This window comes from Acinonyx jubatus, chromosome E2 (genome assembly GCF_027475565.1).
Source record: "Acinonyx jubatus isolate Ajub_Pintada_27869175 chromosome E2, VMU_Ajub_asm_v1.0, whole genome shotgun sequence".
NCBI classification, from domain to species: Eukaryota; Metazoa; Chordata; class Mammalia; order Carnivora; family Felidae; genus Acinonyx; species Acinonyx jubatus.
The window spans coordinates 27,010,989-27,031,799 of NC_069396.1; the positions used below are offsets into that span (position 1 = coordinate 27,010,989).

The following is a 20,811-nucleotide window of genomic DNA, read 5'->3' on the forward strand; positions in this document are numbered from 1 at the left end:
ACACCCCTCCATGCCTGGTAACTGTGTATCTACCAGAGCAAGACTGACACTGACCTCGCCCAGCGGCCCCTCCTCCAGACCAGCACAGCCACGGGTTCCAAGGCACCATCAGATATCAGTCCAGTGGTTTTGCATCTTCTGACTTAATTCTTGGTCAGTTCTTATTACATATATATATTTTTTTCTTTTCGTCTTCTTATTTCTTCCCTTCTCTAGTCTGGTTACACTGGCCGTTGGTTTGTTTAAGCAGACGTAATTAATCTATTTGTTTTAAACCTCTTCTGTACCTCCTTCTTTATTCTCCTCTCTCTCTCTCTCTCTCTCTCTCTCTCTCTCTCTCTCTCTCTGGATTAAGTTGTATAGTTACTCTCCCTGGTCAATTTTCTTTTCTTTTTCCCCACCCCTGTCATTTCTCTCTTTGTATGGGATAAGGCTTCTTCCGCAACCACCACCCCCGTTTTTTAAAAATTTTTTTCCAGGGTTACTTCAATGAACAAATCAAAACACACCTGATGGAAGGTCCAAACCACCACTACGAGTAGAGAGATAAAGCAACCAGAGTCACAACAGCAGACAGCACACAACACACTCCAAAAACACCTCCTGAAGGGCCAGGCCCTGGACGGCATATGACCCCTTTTTAATATAGTAGTGCTCGCAGGTGCAGGACACATAACAAGCTATTAAAACACATAAAGACAGAAAACTAGCCAAAATGATGAAATGGAAGAATTCTCCTCAAAAGAAATTCCAGGAAGAAACGATAGCTAAGGAATTGCTCAAAACAGATATAAATAATATATCTGATCAAGAATTTAGAATAATAGTCATAAGATTAATCGCTGGGCTTGAAAAAAGCATAGAAGACAGCAGAAAATCTATTGCTGCAGAGATCAAGAAACTAAGAAATAGTCACGACGAATGAAGAAATGATGTAAATGAGGTGCAAAATAAACTAGATGCAGTGACAGCAAGGATGGAAGAGGCAGAGGGGAGAATAAGTGAAGTGGAAGATAAAATTATGGAAAATGATGAAGCCAAGAAAAAGAGAAAAAAACATACCGGACCACAAGGAGAGAATTAGAGAACTAAGTGACTCAATGAAATGGAATAATATCCGTATCATAGGAGTTAAAGAAGAAGAAGAGAGAGAGAAAGGGGCAGAAGGTGTACTTGAACAAATTACAGCTGAGAACTTCCCTAATCTGGAAAAGGAAGCAGACACCCAAATCCAGGAGGCACAGAGAACTCCCTTCAGATTCAACAAGAATAGGTCTTCTCTATGGCATATCATAGTGAAACTGGCAAAATACAAAGATAAAGAGAGAATTCTGAAAGCAGCTAGGGACAAATGGGCCTTAACCTACCAGGATAAACACATAAGGGTAGTAGCAGACCTGTCCACTGAAACTTGGCAGGCCAGAGGGAGTGGCAGGAAATATTCAATGTGCTGAATAGGAAATATATGCAGCCAAGAATCCTTTATCCAGCAAGCCTGTCATTCAGAATAGAAGGAGATAAAGGCTTTCCCAGACAAAAAAAAAGCTGAAGGAGTTCTTTACCCTAAAACAGCCCTGCAAGAGATCCTAAGGGGGACTCTGTGAGTGGAATGCTGCAAAGACTACAAAGGACCAGAGACATCACCACAAGCATGAAACCTACAGATAACCCAATGGCACTAAATCCAGATCTTTCAATAGTAACGCTGAATGTAAATGGACTAAATGCTCCAATCAAAAGACATAGGGTATCAGAATGGATAAAAAAAAAAAAAAAGATCCATCTATATGCTGTCAACAAGAGACCCATTTTAAACCTGAGGACACCTGCAGATTAAATGTGAGGGGATGGAGAACCATCTATCTTGCTACTGGAAGTCAAAAGAAAGATGGAGTAGTCATACTTAGATCAGACCAACTAGATTTTAAACTAAAGGCTGTAACAAGAGACGAAGAAGGGCATTATATCAGAATTATGGGGTCTATCCATCAAGAAGAGCTAACAATTATAAATGTTTATGCCCCCAATTGAAAGAACACAAATATATAAATCAATTAATCACAAACATAAGCACTCTTATTGCTAAGAATACAGTAATTGCAGGAGACTTTAATGCTCCACTTATAGCAATGGACAGATTATCTAGGCAGAAAATCAATAAAGAAACAGTGGCTTTGAATGATATGCTGGACCAGAGAAACTTGACAGATATATTAAGAACTTTTCATCCAAAAGCAGCAGAATACACATTCTTCTCAAGTACACATGGAACATTCTCCAAGATAGATCACATACTGGGTCACAAAACAGCCTTCAATAAATATAAAAGAATTGAGATCAAACCATGCATATTTTCAGATCACAATGCTATGAAACTTGAAATCAACCACAAGAAAAGGTTTGGAAAACGTCCAAATGCATTGAGGTTAAAGAACATCCTACTAAAGAATAAATGTGAATTAAAGAAGAAATTAAAAAATAAATGGAAGCAAATGAAAATGAAACCATGACAGTCCAAACCCTCTGGGATGCAGCAAAGACAGTCCTAAGAGGAAAACACATTGTAATCCAGGCCTATCTGAAGAAACAAGAAAAATCCCAAATACAAAATCTAACAGCACACCTAAAGGAACTAGAAGCAGAACAACAAAGAAACCTCAAACCCAGCAGAAGAAGAGAAATAATAAAGATCAGAGCAGAAATAAACAATATAGAATCCAGGGGCATCTGGGTGGCTCAGTCAGTTAAGCATCCGACTTTGGCTCAGGTCATGATCTCACAGCTTGTGGATGTGAGCCCCGAGTCAGGCTCTGTGCTGACAGCTCAGAGCCTGGAGCCTGCTTTGGATTCTGTGTCTCCCTCTCTCTCTCTGCCCCTTCCCAGCTCATGCTCTGTCTCTCTCTCTCTCTCAAAAATAAATAAATGTTAAAAAAATTTTTAAAGAAATTGAAGAAGACACAAAGAAATGGAAAAACATTCCATGCTCATGGATTTGAAGAACAAATATTGTTAAAATGTGAATACTACCCAAAGCAGTTTATACATTCAGTGCAATCCCAATCAAAATTGCATATGCATTCTTCTCAAAGCTGGAACAAACAATCCTAAAATTTGTATGGAACCACAAAAGACCCCGAGTAGCCAAAGTAATGTTGAAAAAGAAAACCAAAACTGGAGACATCACAATTCTGGGCTTTAGCCTCTACTACAAAGCTGTAATCCTCAAGACAGTATGGTATTGGCATGAAAACAGACACATAGACAAATGGAGTAGAATGGAGAACCCAGAACTGGACCCACAAATGTATGGCCAATAATCTTTGAAAAAGCAGGAAAGAGTATCCAATGGAAAAAAATCTCTTTAGCAAATGGTGCTGGGAGAACATGGGCAACAACATGCAGAAGAGTGAAACTGGACCACTTTCTTACTATACACAAAAATAAACTCAAAATGAATGAGAGACCTAAATGTGAGACAGGAAACCATCAAAATCCTAGAGGAGAAAATGGGCAACAACCTCTTTGACCTCAACTGCAGCAATTTCTTGCTTGACACATCTCCAAAGCCAAGGGAAATAAAAGCAAAAACGAACTATTGGGACCTCATCAAGATAAAAAGCTTCTGCACTGCAAAGGTAACAATCAACAAAACTAAAACCTTTGGATACTAAAGGGTTAGTATCCAAAATCTATAAAGAACTTATCAAACTCACACCCAAAAAACAATCAAGTGAAGAAAAGACATGAATAGACACTTTTCCAAAGAAGACATCCAGATGGCCAACAGACACATGAAAAGATGCTCAACATCACTCATCATCAGGGAAATACAAATCAAAACCACACTGAGATACTACCTTACACCAGTCAGAGTGGCTAAAATGAACAAATCAGGAAACAACAGATACTGGCAAGGATGTGGAGAAACGGGAACCCTCTTGCACCGCTGGTGGGAATGCAAACTGGTGCAGCTGCTCTGGAAAACAGTATGGAGTTTCCTCAAAAAATTAAAAATAGAACTACTCTATGACCCAGCAATAGCACTGCTAGGAATTTATCCAAAGGATACAGGAGTGCTGATGCATAGGGGCACATGTACCCCAATGTTTATAGCAGCACTTTCAACAATAGCCAAGTTATGGGAGGAGGCCAAATGTCAATTGATGAATGGATAAAGATGATGTGGTTTATATATACAATGGAATACTACTTGGCAATGAGAAAGAATGAAATCTGGCCATTTGCAACAATGTGGATGGAACTGGAGGGTATCATGCTGAATGAAATAAGTCAGTCAGAGAAAGACAGATATCACATGTTTTCACTCATGTGTGAAATTTGAGAAACTTAACAGAAGACCATGGGGGAAGTGAAGGGGGGAAATAGTTTCAAACAGAGAGGGAGGCAAACCATAAAAGACCCTTAAATACAGAGAACAAACTGAGGGTTGATTGGGGGGGGTGGGGAGAGGGGGAAATGGGTGATGGGCATTGAGGGGGGCACTTGTTGGGATGAGCACTGGGTGTTGTATGTAAGCGATGAATCATGAGAATCTACCTCAAAACCAAGAGCACACTGTATACACTAAGTTAGCCAACTTAACAATAAATTATATTTAAAAAAATTTTTTTAATAAAAGATGAGGGAAATATTTAAATAATCATTTCACCAAAGAAAAGATACAAATGGCTAATACGCACATGAAAAGATGTCCAACATCATTGGTCATTGGTGCAACACAAATTAAAACCACAGTGAAATACAACTCACACTCACTGGATTTGCAACTGACAAGGTTGCAAAGACGTATTAGACCTGCAGTCCTTTTGCATGCTGATGGAAAAGCAAATGATACACTTTGAGGAATAGTCAGGCAGTTTTTTAAAAGCTAAACATATGCTTACCAGATATCCTTGCAATTCTGTTCCTAGGTATTTACCCAAAAGAAATGAAAACATATGTCTACAAAGATTTGAATTCAAACGTTCATGGCAGCATTATTCATAATCACCAAACTGGAAATAATTCAAATGTCCATCAACTGATGAATGGATAAACAAAATGTAGTATGTCCACACAAGGGAATATTACTCAGTAATAAAAAAAGAACTATTGATACATGCTAATATATGAATATAACTCAAAACCACGGTAAGTGAAGGAAGCAAGATTTAAAAGACAACTTATTGTATGAGTCCCTTATGGAAAATATCCAGAAAAGGCAAATATATAGGGTAGAAAGCAGATCAGTGGTTGACTGTGGCTGGGTATATGAACAGGGATTGTCTGCAAACAGGTATGAGGGTACTTTTGGGGCTGATGCAAGTGTTATTAAAATGATCATAATAATGGTTCCACACACTGCATAATATACCATAAATTATTGAACTGTACCCTAACAATGTGTAGATTGGATGGTACATAAATTATACCTTAGTAAAACTATCAAAATTAATAAAAAGAAATGAGATACCACTATATCCTTTCCAGAATGGCTAAACTTAAAATGACTGGTAATACCAAGCATCGCAAAGGTGTGGGATAACTGGAATGCCCACACATTACTGGTGGGAATGTAAACTGATATGGCCACCACAGAAAATTATGGCAACGCTTACTAAAATTCATCATACCTTTGACATCGATTCCCTTCTAGGTATTTACTCAAGAGAAATGAGTGTATATGTTCATGAAAAGACATGTAAGAAAATGTTGATGGCAAGATATATTTTAAAAATTCATGCCAGTGTTATTCATAATAGGCCCTATTACGGACAAAATGTTTGTGCCCTCTCCCTAAATTCCTATATTGAAATGAGTTGATGGCCAGACCCACTTCAGAGGGTTGTGAAGATAAAGGAGGTAACTCGGTTAACTGATGACTTGGGAACAGAATCCACATCTTCTGATCCCAGAGCCCCTGCTTTTTCCAAAGTGTTTATCCCCGTCATAAAAGAGCACACACAGGAGAGCACAGGCTATCCCTGAATAGCCTCCCAGAGCTAAGAAGCTACTGAAGCAGGTGCCGGTGGGAATGGGAGTGTTTTCAGGCCCCTGAAATGACATAGTTCAATCAGATTGCCATCTTAACACCGAGCCTGAGAACACAGGCTTTTCGCTCATTTTTTTTGCAGCAAGCATGAATTGAGTGCCAGCTATGAGGTTGTCCTGCATATCTCAGAAGAATTCAATTATAGCCAGCTTTGATTGGAGGGGAGAGAGGCAAAAATTTTTGGAGATGATTCTTAGAGACGTCATATTCTAAACCCCTTCTCCCTCAACCCACTAATTTTTTGGCCTTATCAGTCTCTTGGTCTTACTGATTCTGCGTCATACAGTGTTTCTAATTCATCCCTCCTTTCCAGGTGCACAGGGCTAATTGGTGCTGCTGGTGGTGATTTAGCACCTACCCAGGTGATTCACTCCTACGCAGACACTGTGGTTGCATCCTGGTCCATGTCTCTTCCTGCACCACCACCCTTGTATCCTTCCCTGAAAACGGAGTGATCTTTCTAAAGTGCGAAATTGACTATGCTTTTCTTCTGTTTAAAAATCTGTCCTTGCTCTGCCTCCTCCCACATTAGTACGGCTTACGCGACCCTTCACACTTTGGTCCCTGCTTATATTTCTAGTCTCTCCCCTACCCGGCCCACCTCCCCATTGTTGCCTGCATCCCCAGAATGTCACTCTTTCACATTTCAAAGCAGTGTGGTTCTCCCCCCAACACTCCTGAAGTTCTGCTGTCTGTATCCCCTAACATTGCTTGGGTCCAATTAGAAAACTCCCATGGAGTCTTCAAAGCCTTTTCCTGAGTTGCCTCCTCTGTGAAGCCTTGGCAGTCTTCCTTTGAGCTAAGCCAGCCCCTTGTCCACCCTTTTGTCTGATCACACTCTAGAATCATCATCATTTGGGCCCCTGTCTGACCCTCCACAATGGTAGGAACAGGGGCTGATTCGTCCCTGCATCCCCTGGATCAGAAAGGTCTCAGTGAGTAGATTGGAGGGAATGTGGGTGTCAACGGGGTGGAAAGGTGAGATGGCAGCCTCACTTTCTGGAGCCGTGGGGGCTGATAGCTCTGTCTCTTCCTAACAGCCTCCCTGCCACCCTTGAAGGAGCCCCAGATCCCTGCTCTAGCTCAGAGGGCCCCCTTACCTCTGTAAGTTTTTCAGGTCGCAGGGTTCATTCCCTGACTGCCTGCATTTTGTGAAGCAGCCAGCTGTGTTCTCCAGGTGGAAGGACTCATAGTTGCCCTCATTGATGAGCCCCAGGCAGACGTTTCTCGGTTGCTCCAGGATCCTAGAATTTTCCATACCTGAAGGAGGGATGCAGAAGGTGGGAATGGTCTGGGTAGGGAGGCAGCAAGGGCAAGAAGTAGAGGGTAAGATGCTCAGGCCCCAGGGTCTGGTCATGTAGGCTGAAATTCCAGCTCCATCCATCTACGCTAACTAAGCACACGTGAGCTGGATTCAGTTTCCCAAGCAAAAGGAGATACTACGCCTGACCTCACAGGGCCGGTGGGATGCTTTGGGGGAAAGTGTGTACAAAGGGCTTGGCACATGGCTCCTATTACCCTTTACCACCTCCTCCAGGGAGCCTGCTGGGCTTTCCACAGTTGTTCCATATCAGACATTCCAAAGCCCTTGCAACTGTGGCCTAATGGTATAACCCTTGGGCATATTCTGTCTCAGTTTGCCTTATTCCCCGACGTTCTCATTACAACCCTCACAGGCTACCTCCTGGGGTAGGGGGAGAACACAGCAAACTGAGGGCCCCTGGGGCACAGTGACTTGAGTGAGGTCACCAGCTAGCTGGGGGGCAGCTCCGGGACGACAGACCAGCTTCTGTGACTTCTCGCTCAGTTCCCCTTTCACCTGGCACGGGGCATGGAATGGAAGCTCTGAGTCATTTACTCGCTGTGTGACCTCAGGGACACTTAAACTTTTATGTTTCCACTTAAACTCTCTGAGGCTCCATCTTCTCATCAGCTGAATGGAGCTAATAGTACCTTCCTTTTGAGTTTGGGGAAGGATTAGAGTTCAAACACATAAAGGGTATCGCTCATCGTAGATGTACAGAGAGTCAGTATTCCTTATTCCAGGAGGTGAGAATTTCATTGTAAAACCGACTCTTTATGTATTTGTGTATTTATGCTGGGTGTATGTATATGTATACATATTTACCTGTCTCTCAACAAAATTAATACACGGACAGAGGTTTCTTTTTTTTAAAAAAATGTACAGGGCACCTAGGCAGCTCAGTCGGTTAAGCGTCCAACTTCAGCTACGGTCATGATCTCATGGTCCGTGAGTTCGAGCCCTGCTCCAGGGTCTGTGCTGACAGGCCAGAGCCTGGAGCCTGCTTCAGATTCTGCGTCTCCCTCTCTCTCTGCCCCTCCCCCTCTCATGCCCTGTACCCCTCTCTCTCTCTCTCTCTCAAAAATAAATAAACATTAACAAAAATTTAAATAAAAAAATACATTAAACTGTACACAAGGACATAAAATGAAAAGTAAAACTCCCTGCAGTTCCCAGGTCACACTCCAGAGTTCACGACCCTTTGCAATTTACTGCACAACCTTGCAGAAATTTCCTACGCGTAGGCGAGTGTTGTGATATAAATCATTTTAAAATGTACGTGACTGGGATCACTCAGCAATATATGTTGAAGAACTTTCCACATCGGCACCTGCCGATCCGTGTCTTTCTGTGGACATTTGAACACTGTTCCTTCCGTTAGGTGGGTCTTGTGACCCTTGTTCAACCGCTCCTCTGTTGGCCGGCTTTTAAGGTTGTCGCTCTTTTTTTTTTTTTTTTCCTGTTTTGAACAACACTGCTTACCTCTTGTCAGCCTGTGTTAAGAATTCATAGAAAACATTGCTATCATAGGAATCTCTGGGTCAAAATGTTGAGCTTTTAAAAATTGGTAGGTGTTACCAAATTTCCTTCTAAAGGGGATGCACCTATTTCTACCTGCAGCAAACAGGGTGGCTATGGACCCACATGTTCCTAATCCTAGACTTCACCAAACCTGCAAGCCTTTGCCAACCTGAGGAGTAAAATTATATTTTTGTTTTAACTTAAGAAGGAGTCGGAGCATCTATTTGTATGTTTTTTCCTGTGAACGGCATTGTTTTATCCGTTGTCCATTTGTGGGGGTGTCTTGACAACCTGTGCACCTTGGCCTTTCCGATGGGCACACCAGGAACGGTTAAGGGGGGGCTACCTCTAGGACGTGCGGTGCTAAGGGTGAGGTGGGTGGGGCAACATTTACTTTTCATTTCTTGTATCCTTCTCTGGTGTGTGGGTTCTTTTTCAAGAAATCACACACAACATGACTTTTGCAATAGAAGAAACAAGCTAATTTTTAAGATAGAGACACAGATAATGGCAGATCAAAGTTAGAGTAATGTAGGGCTTTAAAAATTACATTTTAGGAGCACCTGGGTGCCTCAGTCAGTTAAACATCCGACTCTCCATTTCAGCTCAGGTCATGAGCTCGCGGTTCATGAGTTCGAGCCCCGCGTCAGGCTCTGCACTGGCAGCACGGAGTCTGCTTGGGATTCTCTCTCTCTCTCTCTCTCTCTCTCTCTCTCTCTCTCTCTCTCCCCTTCTCTCTCTGACCCCCCCAACTTGCGCCATCTCTCTCTCTCAAAATAAATAAATAAACTTTAAAAAATTACATTTTAGAGTGGATTTCGTAATAATCAGATCTATGATGACAGTGTTTTAAGTAACCTATAAAGAAACTTTAACTTTCTGTTAGATTGTAAAAATATTCATGACACCGTTTAATGGGAAGAAGCAAATGCTCAATGAGTATGTGTATAATATGATCTACATTTGCTTTTTAAATAAAGGAGGAAGAGAGAGAGAAAAGAGGGAAAAAGAGAGAGGGGGAGAGAGAGGAGAGGGAAAGGGAGTGGGGGTGCCATTCTCTATGTAATCCTAGCCCTCTTTGTGCCCGAGGGGTCCCAAATGGGTGCTGGGCACAGGTGGCACCCCAGCGGGTGTTAACATAGCCACCCTCCTGCCTGCCTCAAAATGTTAGCACAGTCGAGTATGTGAAGCTTTTGGCGAGGGCAGAAAAGATGATTAAATATCTTTTTGTGTGAATATTTTTTGAAGACACTGGAAGCATTTAGTCCAGACAGAGACAGCCTGAACCAGGCCCGTGTGAGATGATGACAGTCCCCACCTCAAGACCTACACTGCACTTCCCCATCCTGATCTGCCCCAGGAGCTGGCCTCCAGGAACCACCTCGATCCATGGTCAAGTGGGAAGCAGGCCGGAAGTCAGAGGGCGGTTTTTGCCCCTCCCTACAGCTCAGCATCAGGCGACTGCTTTTCTCTGCCACAGCCCAGCCTCGTTGGCTCAGGGCCTGGCCCTGCGAAGAAGTCACCATCAGTGTTTATCGAATGAATCAATCAAGGAGCAGACAATGCTGAGTAACCCATAAATATCCACAAAAGAAGGAGACTTACCTTTACATATAAATGTATAAATCTCTCAGGCCTCCTCATGCTATTCAAATGGCTGATGCTTTGCCCAAACGGGAGCTCCCACATCGACCATAGAATAAACCCAACCACTGTGGGGAGCCTCGAAGCCCCAACCAGCGTAGTTACCACTTTTGTGAAGGGCCCGGGGTCCTTATGATGCCCGCTGAGACCGGACAATAGCCACCACTGGCTATCGTGGTGGCCGGGGAGGGGGTCAATCTGTGAAGCATTCTGCCTGACGGCCTGTTCTGCCAGGAGGACAACATCATCATTCCCCCCCTTTTTTGAGTCGACTGAACTTTTCACTTTGCCGAATCTCCCAACATTGAAGAGAAAAAGGTTCTTTGAAGCCCAAAGAGCTTGACCCCATGTGACCCCATGACCCCACGAAAGCCACATGACCTCGTGTTGGACAGACACGTAAGGGGACCGGCATGCAGGCCACTCACTGAGTCAGGAGCAAAACAGGAGAATGGGGCGTCTGGGTGACTCAGTTGATTAAGGGTCCAACTCTTGATTTCTGCTCAGGCCATGATCTCACTCTTGTGGGAGTGTGCCCCTGCCTCAGGCTCTGCGCTCTCAGCATGGAGCCTGCTTGGCACTCTCTCTCTCCTCTCTCTCTGCCTCTCCCTCTCTTCCTCTCAAAATAAACTTTAAAAACTTGTAAAGTAACAACACTAAAGAACAGAACAGGAGGGGCACACAGGGCACTGAGCTAGGAGAACCCCTTCTGCCTGAGAGGGTCACTGCAGACATCACAGGGTGCCAAGGAGGGTGAGAGCTGGCCAGGTGGGCCAGGTGTGGGCTCAGATTTCCTGGGAGAGAGTACAGCAAGGGCAAGACCTGGGGTCCTCAAACTGCTCAGGAGAACCACCACGTATGCAAGGCTGATAGTGGGTGAGGGGCGGAAAGCCTTGTTCCCGGCTTGGCTCACCGGAGACTAGGAGGCCATTGCCGGGTCAGGGAGAGGAGAGCTGGCGGGGGCAGGGGGAGCCATGGGGGAGCTCAGTGCAAGCCCCACCTGGCCTCAGCCTCCAGAGCGTCCTGTCCCCTCCCCCGGGAGCTCAGAGGCCAGCTGGATATGAGCGTGTCCATGGCCCAGTTGTGTCCCAGAGCCAGGCCCGCCAGGAAACCACAGCCCAGAGTAGGGGCGGGAGGAGATCACCTGAGACCCAGGCTGACTCGAGTTCATCATGACAACGTCTAACTCAGGATGAGGTGAGAGAAGGTGCAGAGGCTGGCAGAATGGTCTCCTTGGACACACATGCTCAAGACACCCCGACCATACCCCCTCCCCGGCCCCTATCCCTCAGTGTCCCGGGCTCGGGAAGAGGGGATGAGGAACCAGCTGCTCACCTGAGGCCCAGAGCAGGAGGAGCAGGAGAAACAGGACCCTCAGGGCCCCGGGTGTCACCATCCTTGGCCAGCCTTGTGCGCGCTGGCCGGAGCCCGGTGTCTATGTGTCCCTCTGGCCCCAGGCTCTGCTGTGTGGCCTGCCTCCACCCCCTCCCCCCACGCAGCGTCACGGCTTCCTGTGGCCTCTTTCTCAGCCTTCCTGCTCCATGGCACCATCGGTTGGGTTGTGAAAGGTGAGCGTGGGGAACTGGCCAGCCCTCCTGTCTCCCCCCACTCTGCGACCGCCTGCAGAGGGGGCCGCTGCACCCACCCAGGGACACTGCCGGGCGCTGTGAAGTTGGGGTCCAGCGGCCTCAGAGACCTCCGCGCCCAGGCGTCCGCTTGGGCGCGGAGGCCCAAGCGGACGCCTGGGGATGGTGAGGGGCACCGGCTTTAGAGTCAGGCACACCGAGCGCAGACCCTCCTCTCACAAGCTGGGGGCCTCTCTGAGCTTGTTCCTTCCTCTGTAAGGCAAATACAGTCATAGGGCTGTCGCAGAGAGCCGTGCTGGGGTTTGAGGACACCTGTAATACACCAGGCACGCAGCCTGGCTGCAGGGGTAGGGATGGTACTCAGGCTCCTTCACTCGTGCTTATGGCTTGAACGAGACCAGGATCAAGGCCATGCCTGCTGGGGTCCTGGGAGCAGCAGAGGGCTGGCCCTGGAGGCCCCGGCACCACCCTGCCTCCTACCAGACTGGATAACAGGAGATGTGGGACGGGGTGGGCAGGAGCATGGGCTCTAGGGTTGGTCAGGCCTGGGCGTACATCTGTCCTGGCCACTTCCTGGCTGGGTGAGCTCGGGTGAGCTGTCTGCTGCTCGGGGCCTCTCACAAGACATGCGGAGAACTCATGAGATCATGCGTGTGGAATTGTCCAGGCCAGGGGGCAGGGGGTGGCCACCAACACTATCTCCTTACAGGACTGTCAGTTCTTCACAATTACTGTCATATCGCCCGGCTGGTCACGGGTGGCCCAGACAGGAAGTGGGGGCAGCAAACACACATGGAGTGCAGCATGAGGGAAGGGGAGGGGCTGACCACTCAGGCCCCAGCTCTGGGGACTCCAAGGAAGCCGTGCAGATGAGGCCAGGGCCCTTGGCATGGTCGCACGGTCACTGCAAGATCAAAGTCCGAGAGCATCCCACCAAGAAGGTGCATCAGGACCAGCATCTCCTACCACACGGCCAGAGCTAGATGTGCTCCACCTCGAGGGTCTGAGGACCACCTCCCTGGCCCCTTCCCCTTCCTCCCAGACAGTGTCTAGACAGGATTCAGTCCCCCACTGGGCCCTCTGGGCCTGGCGGGGCCGGGGGGAGGTTGGGGAGAGGATGTCGGGGTCACTCATGGGGCGTGGGTGACAGGTGGGAATCTGGCATGGAACCCCAGGCATTTCCTCTGCAGGGAAGGCTTCGGGGCAGACAGGAACCACTGGGCCTGTCCTGCCTCCTTCCCAGCTGCAGCCAGGTGAGGTGATAAAGTGGACAAGCGCTTTGTGAAGTGCGGACTTGCTGGGTCCCCAGTGGAAACCCGTCCTGGTGCCAGGGCCCTCAAAGGGGCTCACAGGTGCCTGTTTGTGAAGGAGGGTCCAGAAGGAGGGACCCAGAGCATCCAGCACACCTGGAAAGACAGGACCAGGGGTCTAGGAAAGTGGCAAAAGATGGCTGGGCAGGGCCAGAGTGAGGGCTACCCCTCTGGGGCCCCACCGGGGCTGGGGACTGCCTTGGAGCCATGGACAAAGCCCTGGGATCCCAAAAGCCCAGGGCAAATGGAACTGCAGTTTCCCTTTCTGCCACCTCCACTGCTTGTCCCCGTGGCTCCAGATGGGCTCCCGTCTCCTGGCCAGGCCTAGCCAGCGTTCACCTTCTAGCCACTTCCATCCATTCATTTCTCATGCCAGAGCAATGTCTCCACACGCAAACCTGGTCATGTCCATCTGAGAACAGCGGTCCTGCTGTCCAAGGCCCTACAGCCCAGGGAATAAGGACCATCAGGGGGCCCATCTAGCACCTGTCTTAAGTAGATGGGATCCAACCCTCGAGAGGCCCCTCCTTGCTACCTGAGCCAGCCTCAAAGCCAGAGCCGAATGTTCAAGAATTCTCTGAAGTGGGAGAATTTGTTTGAAGGGAGTGCCATCTGCCTGGGGAAGGGGGCTGAGTCCTTTCTTTCCCTCCTGAGGATGGGGGAAGGTGCCCCCCCCAGGTCTAGCCAAGTGACGGGGCCCCAAGTGACCCTCATTCAGAGAGACTGAGCAGTCTGCGAGGAGGGAGTTGGCTCTGATCCCCCTGAGCTGCCCAAGCAGGTCACTGCGGGCAAGGCTTCCCTCTGTCCTCAGGACTTGCCAAAAGGTGGAGGCAGACGACAATGAGAGAGGGGACAGGAACAGAGGAGCTTCGGAAAAGAGGCAGGTGCAAGGAGGTCCCATGTGCTGAGGTCCCTGCAGGTCCCCAGATCCCACATTCATGCCATCAGAGGGCGCTACCGGTCTACCCCCGGCGGCTAAGGTGGCTTCGTACCCATCCCGTCCAACTCCAGACCCTGGTGCCATTTTTCCCAGCCCGTGATCCCCCTGGAGCAGCCAGATGATAAGGAAGGAGACTGTGCAGGGCAGAAGCTCAGGGAGGGCCTGGGATGGACCTGCACTGGGCTATGAGACCTGGATGCAAGCAGCAGTGATCACTCGCCAGTGCTCTCTACTGAGTGGGGACAGAAACCTACCTGGTCTGCCTCTCCGGTGCCATGGCACGGGCACAGCAGACTGGACGCAACCAGTTTGGAGGTAGTGATGGGAGGCAAGTCTGATCATTTCTTCTTGCAGCCCGTCAACTACACACTGGCCCACAAACTGGCTACATACATCACGCAGCCAGCCAAGGGCTGAATTCAGTCCCAAAGCTGATTTCTTTTGGCCAGTGAATTTTTTGGATGAGCCTAATCTTTAAGTCAAGGGATTCTGTACCCCCACAGCCTGGATTTCTTTATCCTTCCTTTTTAAAAAATGTTAATTTATTTATTTTGAGAGAGAGAGAGACAGAGACAGGGAAAGCAGGGGAGGGACAGAGAGAGAAAGGGAGAGAGCCTGACGCGGGGCTCGAACTAATGAACTGTGAGGTCATGACCTGGGCAAAATCAAGAGCCGGACGCTTAACTGACTGAGCCACCCAGGCGCCCCTGGGTTTCTGATTTATCATAAAAGGAGGGTGGTCTGGCTACCTGGGCCCTCATCCCTGCGTGGTGGTAGGCGACTGGAGCTGAGTGGCTCCCTCGGCATCGGGCTTGTAATCTTTAATCCACCACAGACCACAGCAACCCCCACTGCTTCCCCAAAGCTGACGCCAAGTTACCATTTATCCCCCACTCGTCCTGGTGGGTAAAGTTTCCAGCGGTTGATTCTTTTTCACACGCAGCCTTCTTCTCTCATTCCTGTTTCCCAATTGGCCCCAGGATGTTTGTATCAGTGACTCTTAATAGAAGCACAGAAGGAAGCTCAGAAGGAAGTGCTCCAAACTGTTTACATTGGTTTGTTAGGTGATAACAAGAGATGATTTTATTTTCTTCTGTGTACTCTTCTACAGTTTCCAGATTCTCTACAACAAACGTCTACTTCTTTAAATTCAAAAGACAAATGAGATAGCAGTACTTAAAAAGAAAGGCCTCCACATCTTTAAGGCGGAGATCCAGATCAAAAGCTGCCTCCTACAGGAAGTCTTCCTGGGTCCCCAGCAAGAAACGATGGCTCTGCTAACCCCACACCTGTAGCTCTGACCCTTTAGGAGCACGTTGGGCTCTAGGCCAGGGTCACCAGGGGAAGCACGTCTCAGTCTTCTGGGGCACTGGAGCAGAAACAATTCTGCATTGCTGTGCCCCACCGTTCTTGCCACAAGAGGGCTTCGAGAGAGGCTGAGGACCCCTGTGAGGGATGGGCTTGGCAGTGGTGAGCAAGGGTGATGCAGCTTATAGAAAGGCCCAGATGGACAGACAGACCTGTCCCAGCCCATAATGTCTATACTCTGCCTGAGTCAAGGGCAGGCAAAAGTCCGTGCAGTAGATAGAGGTTTACGGCAGGCACCAGGCAGCTCTTGGAAACCACAACCCAAAATATAGCATTGGGCCTGGGGGCCCCCAGGGGACCCCCTGGGGCTGAGTGGAGGGCTGGAGAGGGCGGGCTGGGGAGGATGACGGAGGGCCCTGGGCTCCGAGGTAGAGGCGATATTGCCCAGGAGGGGGCTCTCCTCCAGAGGTCTGGCTCAAAGCTCTGCCCCAACCCCACATGCCCTGAGTACCACTCTCAAGCTAAAATAACAGGACTGCCGAGCGCCCTCATGGTGATCACCAGAGACAGAACAGCTATGGCACATTTCTGTCTTGGGTGGGGGCACAGGACCAAGGTTGCCACCGGGCCTCACAGGCCCGGGACCTGACCTTCGGGCCGTGAGGGCTCCCATCACCAGCCATGAGGGCCAGGCCCAGCGGCGGTGACTTAAGAACAGCCTTCGGCCCCCAGCGAGGACAGCAGCGGGACGGTCCCACTCCTGAGCCCCATGTGAGCTGGACCTGAGAGCCGAGCAGTCTGCAGGCCAATTCAGAAGGCCCAGCCTGGGGGTCTGGCTGCCAAGGGCAACCGTCCCCTCACTCTGAGGTCCCTGGGCCTTCTTCTCAAGTCTCCGGCTGACCCTGAAGTGTCCGGCCTGGCTGCGGGGGCGGCGGGCGGCGGTGAGGAGAGGCCGCAACTCGGTTTCCTCACACAGCTCCTGGAAGGTGGCTGATGGCCTAGATGCGGCTGGACGAGGTGCTGCCCGAGCTGATGGGGAGCCTGGCGCTGTCCGAGCTGCTCTTCAGAGGGGAGGGCCCGCTCCGGGCCTGCAGCCGCATGGACCAGTACCAGAGGAAGATGAGGAAGCCTGTGGGCAGCAGGGGGGCACAAGGGTCAGCAGGCTGGGGGCAGCCCTGCCCTTCTCCGTCCTCCCTCCCCAGCCTACCAGCACCCATGTGATCCAGGGGAGCACCTGCTACGTGTTAGACACCGTGTGATTCCCTGGGCCCCGTCTCATGTTATTCTCACGAGATCCTTATGAGGTCAGGCCTGTTTGTTACTCTTCTGTGTCACTAATGAGGAAACTGAGGCCCAGGGAGATAAGGGGACTTGGCTGAGGCAGGAGTTAAACAGTGGTGTTCAGGTTCCAGAGCCTACCCGTTTAAGCACCTCTCGGCCAGAACAGAGGGGGGTGTGTGTGTATGTGTATGTGTCTGTCTCTGTCTGTCTGTCGGTCAGTCGTGGCAGGGCGGGGGATGGTAGAGGGGTGCAGGTAGAAGGGACCCTGTGGCATCAGGCCCAGGCCCTTGTGACCCAGCCCCTCTGCTCCTCTCCCTTCACCACCTCCCCACTGCCCCCTCCCCCCACTAGCCCTTTCGCCTCACTCCCCCTCACTATTCTTTCAACACACGACCAAATTCCAGCCTCAAGACCTTTGCTCCCTCAGCCTGGCCCACTCTCCTTAGGCCGGACCGCCTCAGCCTGTGGCGTGCACACCCACTCTGGGCTTCTGTTACAATGTAGATCTGATTCTGCACGTCCACACTGCTAGCGGGCTTCCCACAGTGTTGATGCCCACAGTGCAAGGAACACACACAGAGTGACAAGGCCCTTGATCTCTCCCCGGCTGGACCCTTCCGTTGTCTTCAGATACCTCCTACAGAGGCCTCCCTGGCCACCCTCCCCAAAGCGGCCCCCACCCCAGCCCAGATGGTCTGCCTACCACGTCACCCACTGTTACTGCCCTAGTCTCTGAGATCCCCTCAGATGGCTGCTTGGTCCATGCAAGCAGGGGGCTGCTTGGCCCCTCAGATGATTTCTTGTCATGCTTGGTCTTTCCCACCAGAGATGAGCTCCATGGAGGGAAGGCCCCGACCCAGCCAGTTCAAGGTTTAACATAGGGCCTACACATAGTAGGTACTCAATAAAGACTTGTCAACTACGGCCAGGATGCCCCCATTTTCCGCATGGGAAGACTGAGGCCCAGAGAAGTGAACCTTTCAGGTTGGGTCAGATATTCCCTGCCCAGTGCTCCACATACAGGCACCCTGCCCAGGCCAGGGGTGGGGTCTTCTCCGTGCCTACCTTGGAAGGAGGTGATGATGCTGAAGAAGTAGAGAACGACCAGCTGGAAGGTGCCAGAAGCAAAGGAGAAGAAGATCAGGGCCCAGGGCAGACCGAGGACCAGGCTGAGACCGAGCAGCGTCAGCACGTGGGGCCACTTCTGGGCGTGGGGGCGCAGCCGCAGGATCTGCACCACCATGGTGCCCAGCATGGCAGTGTTGAACAGAAACACCAGGCTGAAGAGGCCCAGGTTGGTGACGTGGCTGACCAGGGAGTCCCGGATCCAGCACCTGCGGGCGGAGATGGGAGGGCTCAGCGCACGACGGGGCCGCACCGTCCTTCCTGGGCCATGGGTGTGCACCACGGTGATCCCCAGAGCCAGGGAGCTTCGACTGACTCACAGGGGGGGCTTATTTTCTTTTTAATTCTTTTTAATTCGTGCCTTCATCCGCTCCAACCTATATTCCCGCTCACAAAGGAAAGAAACCAAGGTGCTGCGCGAGGTCACCTGGTGAGCGATGGGCAAATCCAGGCCTGTGCTCACCCTCGCTGACCCTCCAGCCACTGCCGGGCTCCAGCAGCCCTGGCACCCAGGAGTCCCCTGGTCAGCGTCGCTCAGGCCCAGGCCGCTCTCTGGCCTCTGCACCCCAAGGCCCCTATCCCCGCCCCCGCTGCACACAGCCACTCACATGGAAGGGTAGATGACACTCTCCGGAGTCCTGTGCACAGCCAGGATGATGGAGCCATAGTTGTTCTTGTCTACCAGTGCCACCAACGTCACCAGGAAGACGGGGAAGCCTGAGGGCAGCAGGGCATAGGGTTCCATCTCCCACCCTCCCCTGCCCTCTGGCAAGGCCTTCGGACCCTCCCCTTCCCGCCGCTCCAGTTTGGGTTTCCCACAGAGAGCCCCAGCCCTGCTTCCCCCCCACCATCCTGGGGGCCCGTGGGAGAAAGGGCCCACGCGTCCCCGCTGAGGGGCAGGACATCGCAGGGAGAGGTGGGGGACACCGGGAGGGGAGGCCTCCCAGAGCCTGCACTGGGCCTTGACCTTGTCCATGGGCTGGAGATTGAGAGCTCTCCAGAAGTGGTCTCCCACCACCAAACACCTGCATCTCGACACAGAGCCAGCTCTGAAGGAATTTTATGTAAATCAATGGAGTGAACCAAACAAGGGCCAGATGAGAAACACAAGAGGAGTGGCAAACTGGGTCAGGGACATGCGGAGGTTGGCGGGCCTGTGCAACATCCACTTGTGATGTGTCCCCGGGCCCAGGCCTGACTGAGAGGTCTGGGCTATAGGTAACTTGGGTTGTCTTAGCCAAAGACAGATGCCAGAGCTATGGGGAATCTGTTACCTGAAGCTTCAGAGGATCCACAGACAGAGCCACTTCCAGCCTGGGTGATTTAGGTGAGTGGAGGACTGGATTGCAGTCCATTCACCCCCAACTGGGTGCCCTTGAGCAGTGCACAACCTGCACATCCATACGTGGTGGCTATGTCAGCAAACCCCCCTTTTAAAAGAGTGAGCAATGTGGAGAATATGTGTTTCTTGGGGCAGTGCTCACCATCTCATCTTCCTAAAGGGGACCTTAACCTGCAGCCCAGGTAAAGAACACCTGTGGGTGGCTGGGTGGGTGGGTAAAAGGAAACGGTGAGGGAGCAGTCGGAGAGGTAAGCAAAGAAGCGGAACCAGGTGCCCGGGTCTTGCCACGTAGCGGAGGCAGGTCCAGAGGGCCCACCAGCACCCTCTACCAACTTACCCCAGCCCACGATGCTCAGCTTGAGCAAGTAGCCAGGGACATAGGTGCCAAAGACCTCGACCACGAGTCGGTAGAGGTTGTAACCCTCGAGGCCCATCCAGGAGAGGCAGGCGAGCAGAGAGAAGTGCAGGAAGATGGCGCTGGCCCGGCAGCCAGCCTCGGAGCCTGCCAGGGCCACGGGCTCACTCAGCAGGAAGCTCACATCCAGCAGGAAGACAGCCAGCAGTAGGTTCATGTGCACCTTGATGGTGTAATCCCGAGTCTTCCTCCTGCGCAGGGGAGGGGGTGGGGGCAGGTCACCCTGGTGGCCAGCTTGGGAAGGTCGGGGCAGCCTTCCCAGGGCACACACATTCGCACCCTATCTTATTCCTATGGCTGCAGCTAGGTCGTCCCCACTTGTCCCCGTGCACCTACCGTGTGCCCAGCAGCCACAGACTGAGGCACCGTGTGCACCTGTAACAGCAGATTTATCCAGACAGAGCCAGTGAGACAAATCCAGCCACGAGAGTCAACCAGAGGCTCCCAAAGGTGGAGGGGAAAGACTCTGGATTTGCTGCTGTGTTTGGAGAATCCGTGCCACCCATGTTCTGTGTCCACCTGTCTGTCTGCACAACCATGCGTCTGTGAGGCTGTGAATGTATGTGCGTGTGTGTGTGTGTGTGTGTGTGCACGTCTGCCTGTCTGTCTTCAGGTTTGCAAATGTGTGTGTGTGCACAGTCCAGCCCCGCTCGGATGATCCAGGGCACTGTCGGCCTTTCCTCCCCGGGTCCCCACGCCCCCAACTGCGCTCTGCCTGGCACCATCCACCACGTGTTCCAGCGGGCACAACAGAACAGCCTCGCCCACCCACCCTAACTCCAGGTACCACCTTGGGCCGGTCCCTCAGTTTGCCCATCTATGAAATGGGGGGACGGCCACTTCGCAGGGTAAAGCGTCTGGCACAGATAAAATGCTCAGTCCCTGAGGTTTCCTGTCCTTGTCCTTGGGCACTTTTGTGACTGATGAGTAGCTGCCAGGAGGCTTGTGGCCCTGCCCCCTGCCCTCCCCTGAGCCTGCCAGTTG

At 50.6% G+C, this 20,811-nt stretch overlaps 2 protein-coding genes across 16 annotated transcripts in view; both read right to left on the bottom strand.

The window, feature by feature from the left end:
- The window catches only part of ADGRG3 (adhesion G protein-coupled receptor G3), a 30,651-nt gene extending 15,391 nt beyond the window's left edge, over positions 1-15,260 (bottom strand). For 3 of the 4 annotated variants that reach the window (XM_053211409.1, XM_053211408.1, XM_053211407.1), the window contains exons 1-2: positions 10,207-15,260; positions 7,153-7,312 (exon numbers count right to left, since the gene is read on the bottom strand). In XM_053211409.1, coding sequence (XP_053067384.1) covers positions 7,153-7,312; positions 10,207-10,402 — 356 coding nt within the window. In that variant the 5' untranslated portion in view covers positions 10,403-15,260. The remainder of the gene's footprint in view (positions 1-7,152; positions 7,313-10,206) is intronic. The other variant, XM_027075855.2, reaches the window with a different exon arrangement.
- Positions 15,261-15,408: 148 nt separating this feature from the next.
- Positions 15,409-20,811, bottom strand: part of ADGRG1 (adhesion G protein-coupled receptor G1) — a 56,075-nt gene continuing 50,672 nt past the window's right edge. For all 12 annotated transcript variants that reach the window (XM_053211402.1, XM_053211405.1, XM_053211403.1 and 9 more), the window contains exons 11-14: positions 19,750-20,018; positions 18,679-18,787; positions 18,011-18,279; positions 15,409-16,793 (exon numbers count right to left, since the gene is read on the bottom strand). In XM_053211402.1, the coding sequence (XP_053067377.1) occupies positions 16,663-16,793; positions 18,011-18,279; positions 18,679-18,787; positions 19,750-20,018 (778 nt within the window). In that variant the 3' untranslated portion in view covers positions 15,409-16,662. The remainder of the gene's footprint in view (positions 16,794-18,010; positions 18,280-18,678; positions 18,788-19,749; positions 20,019-20,811) is intronic.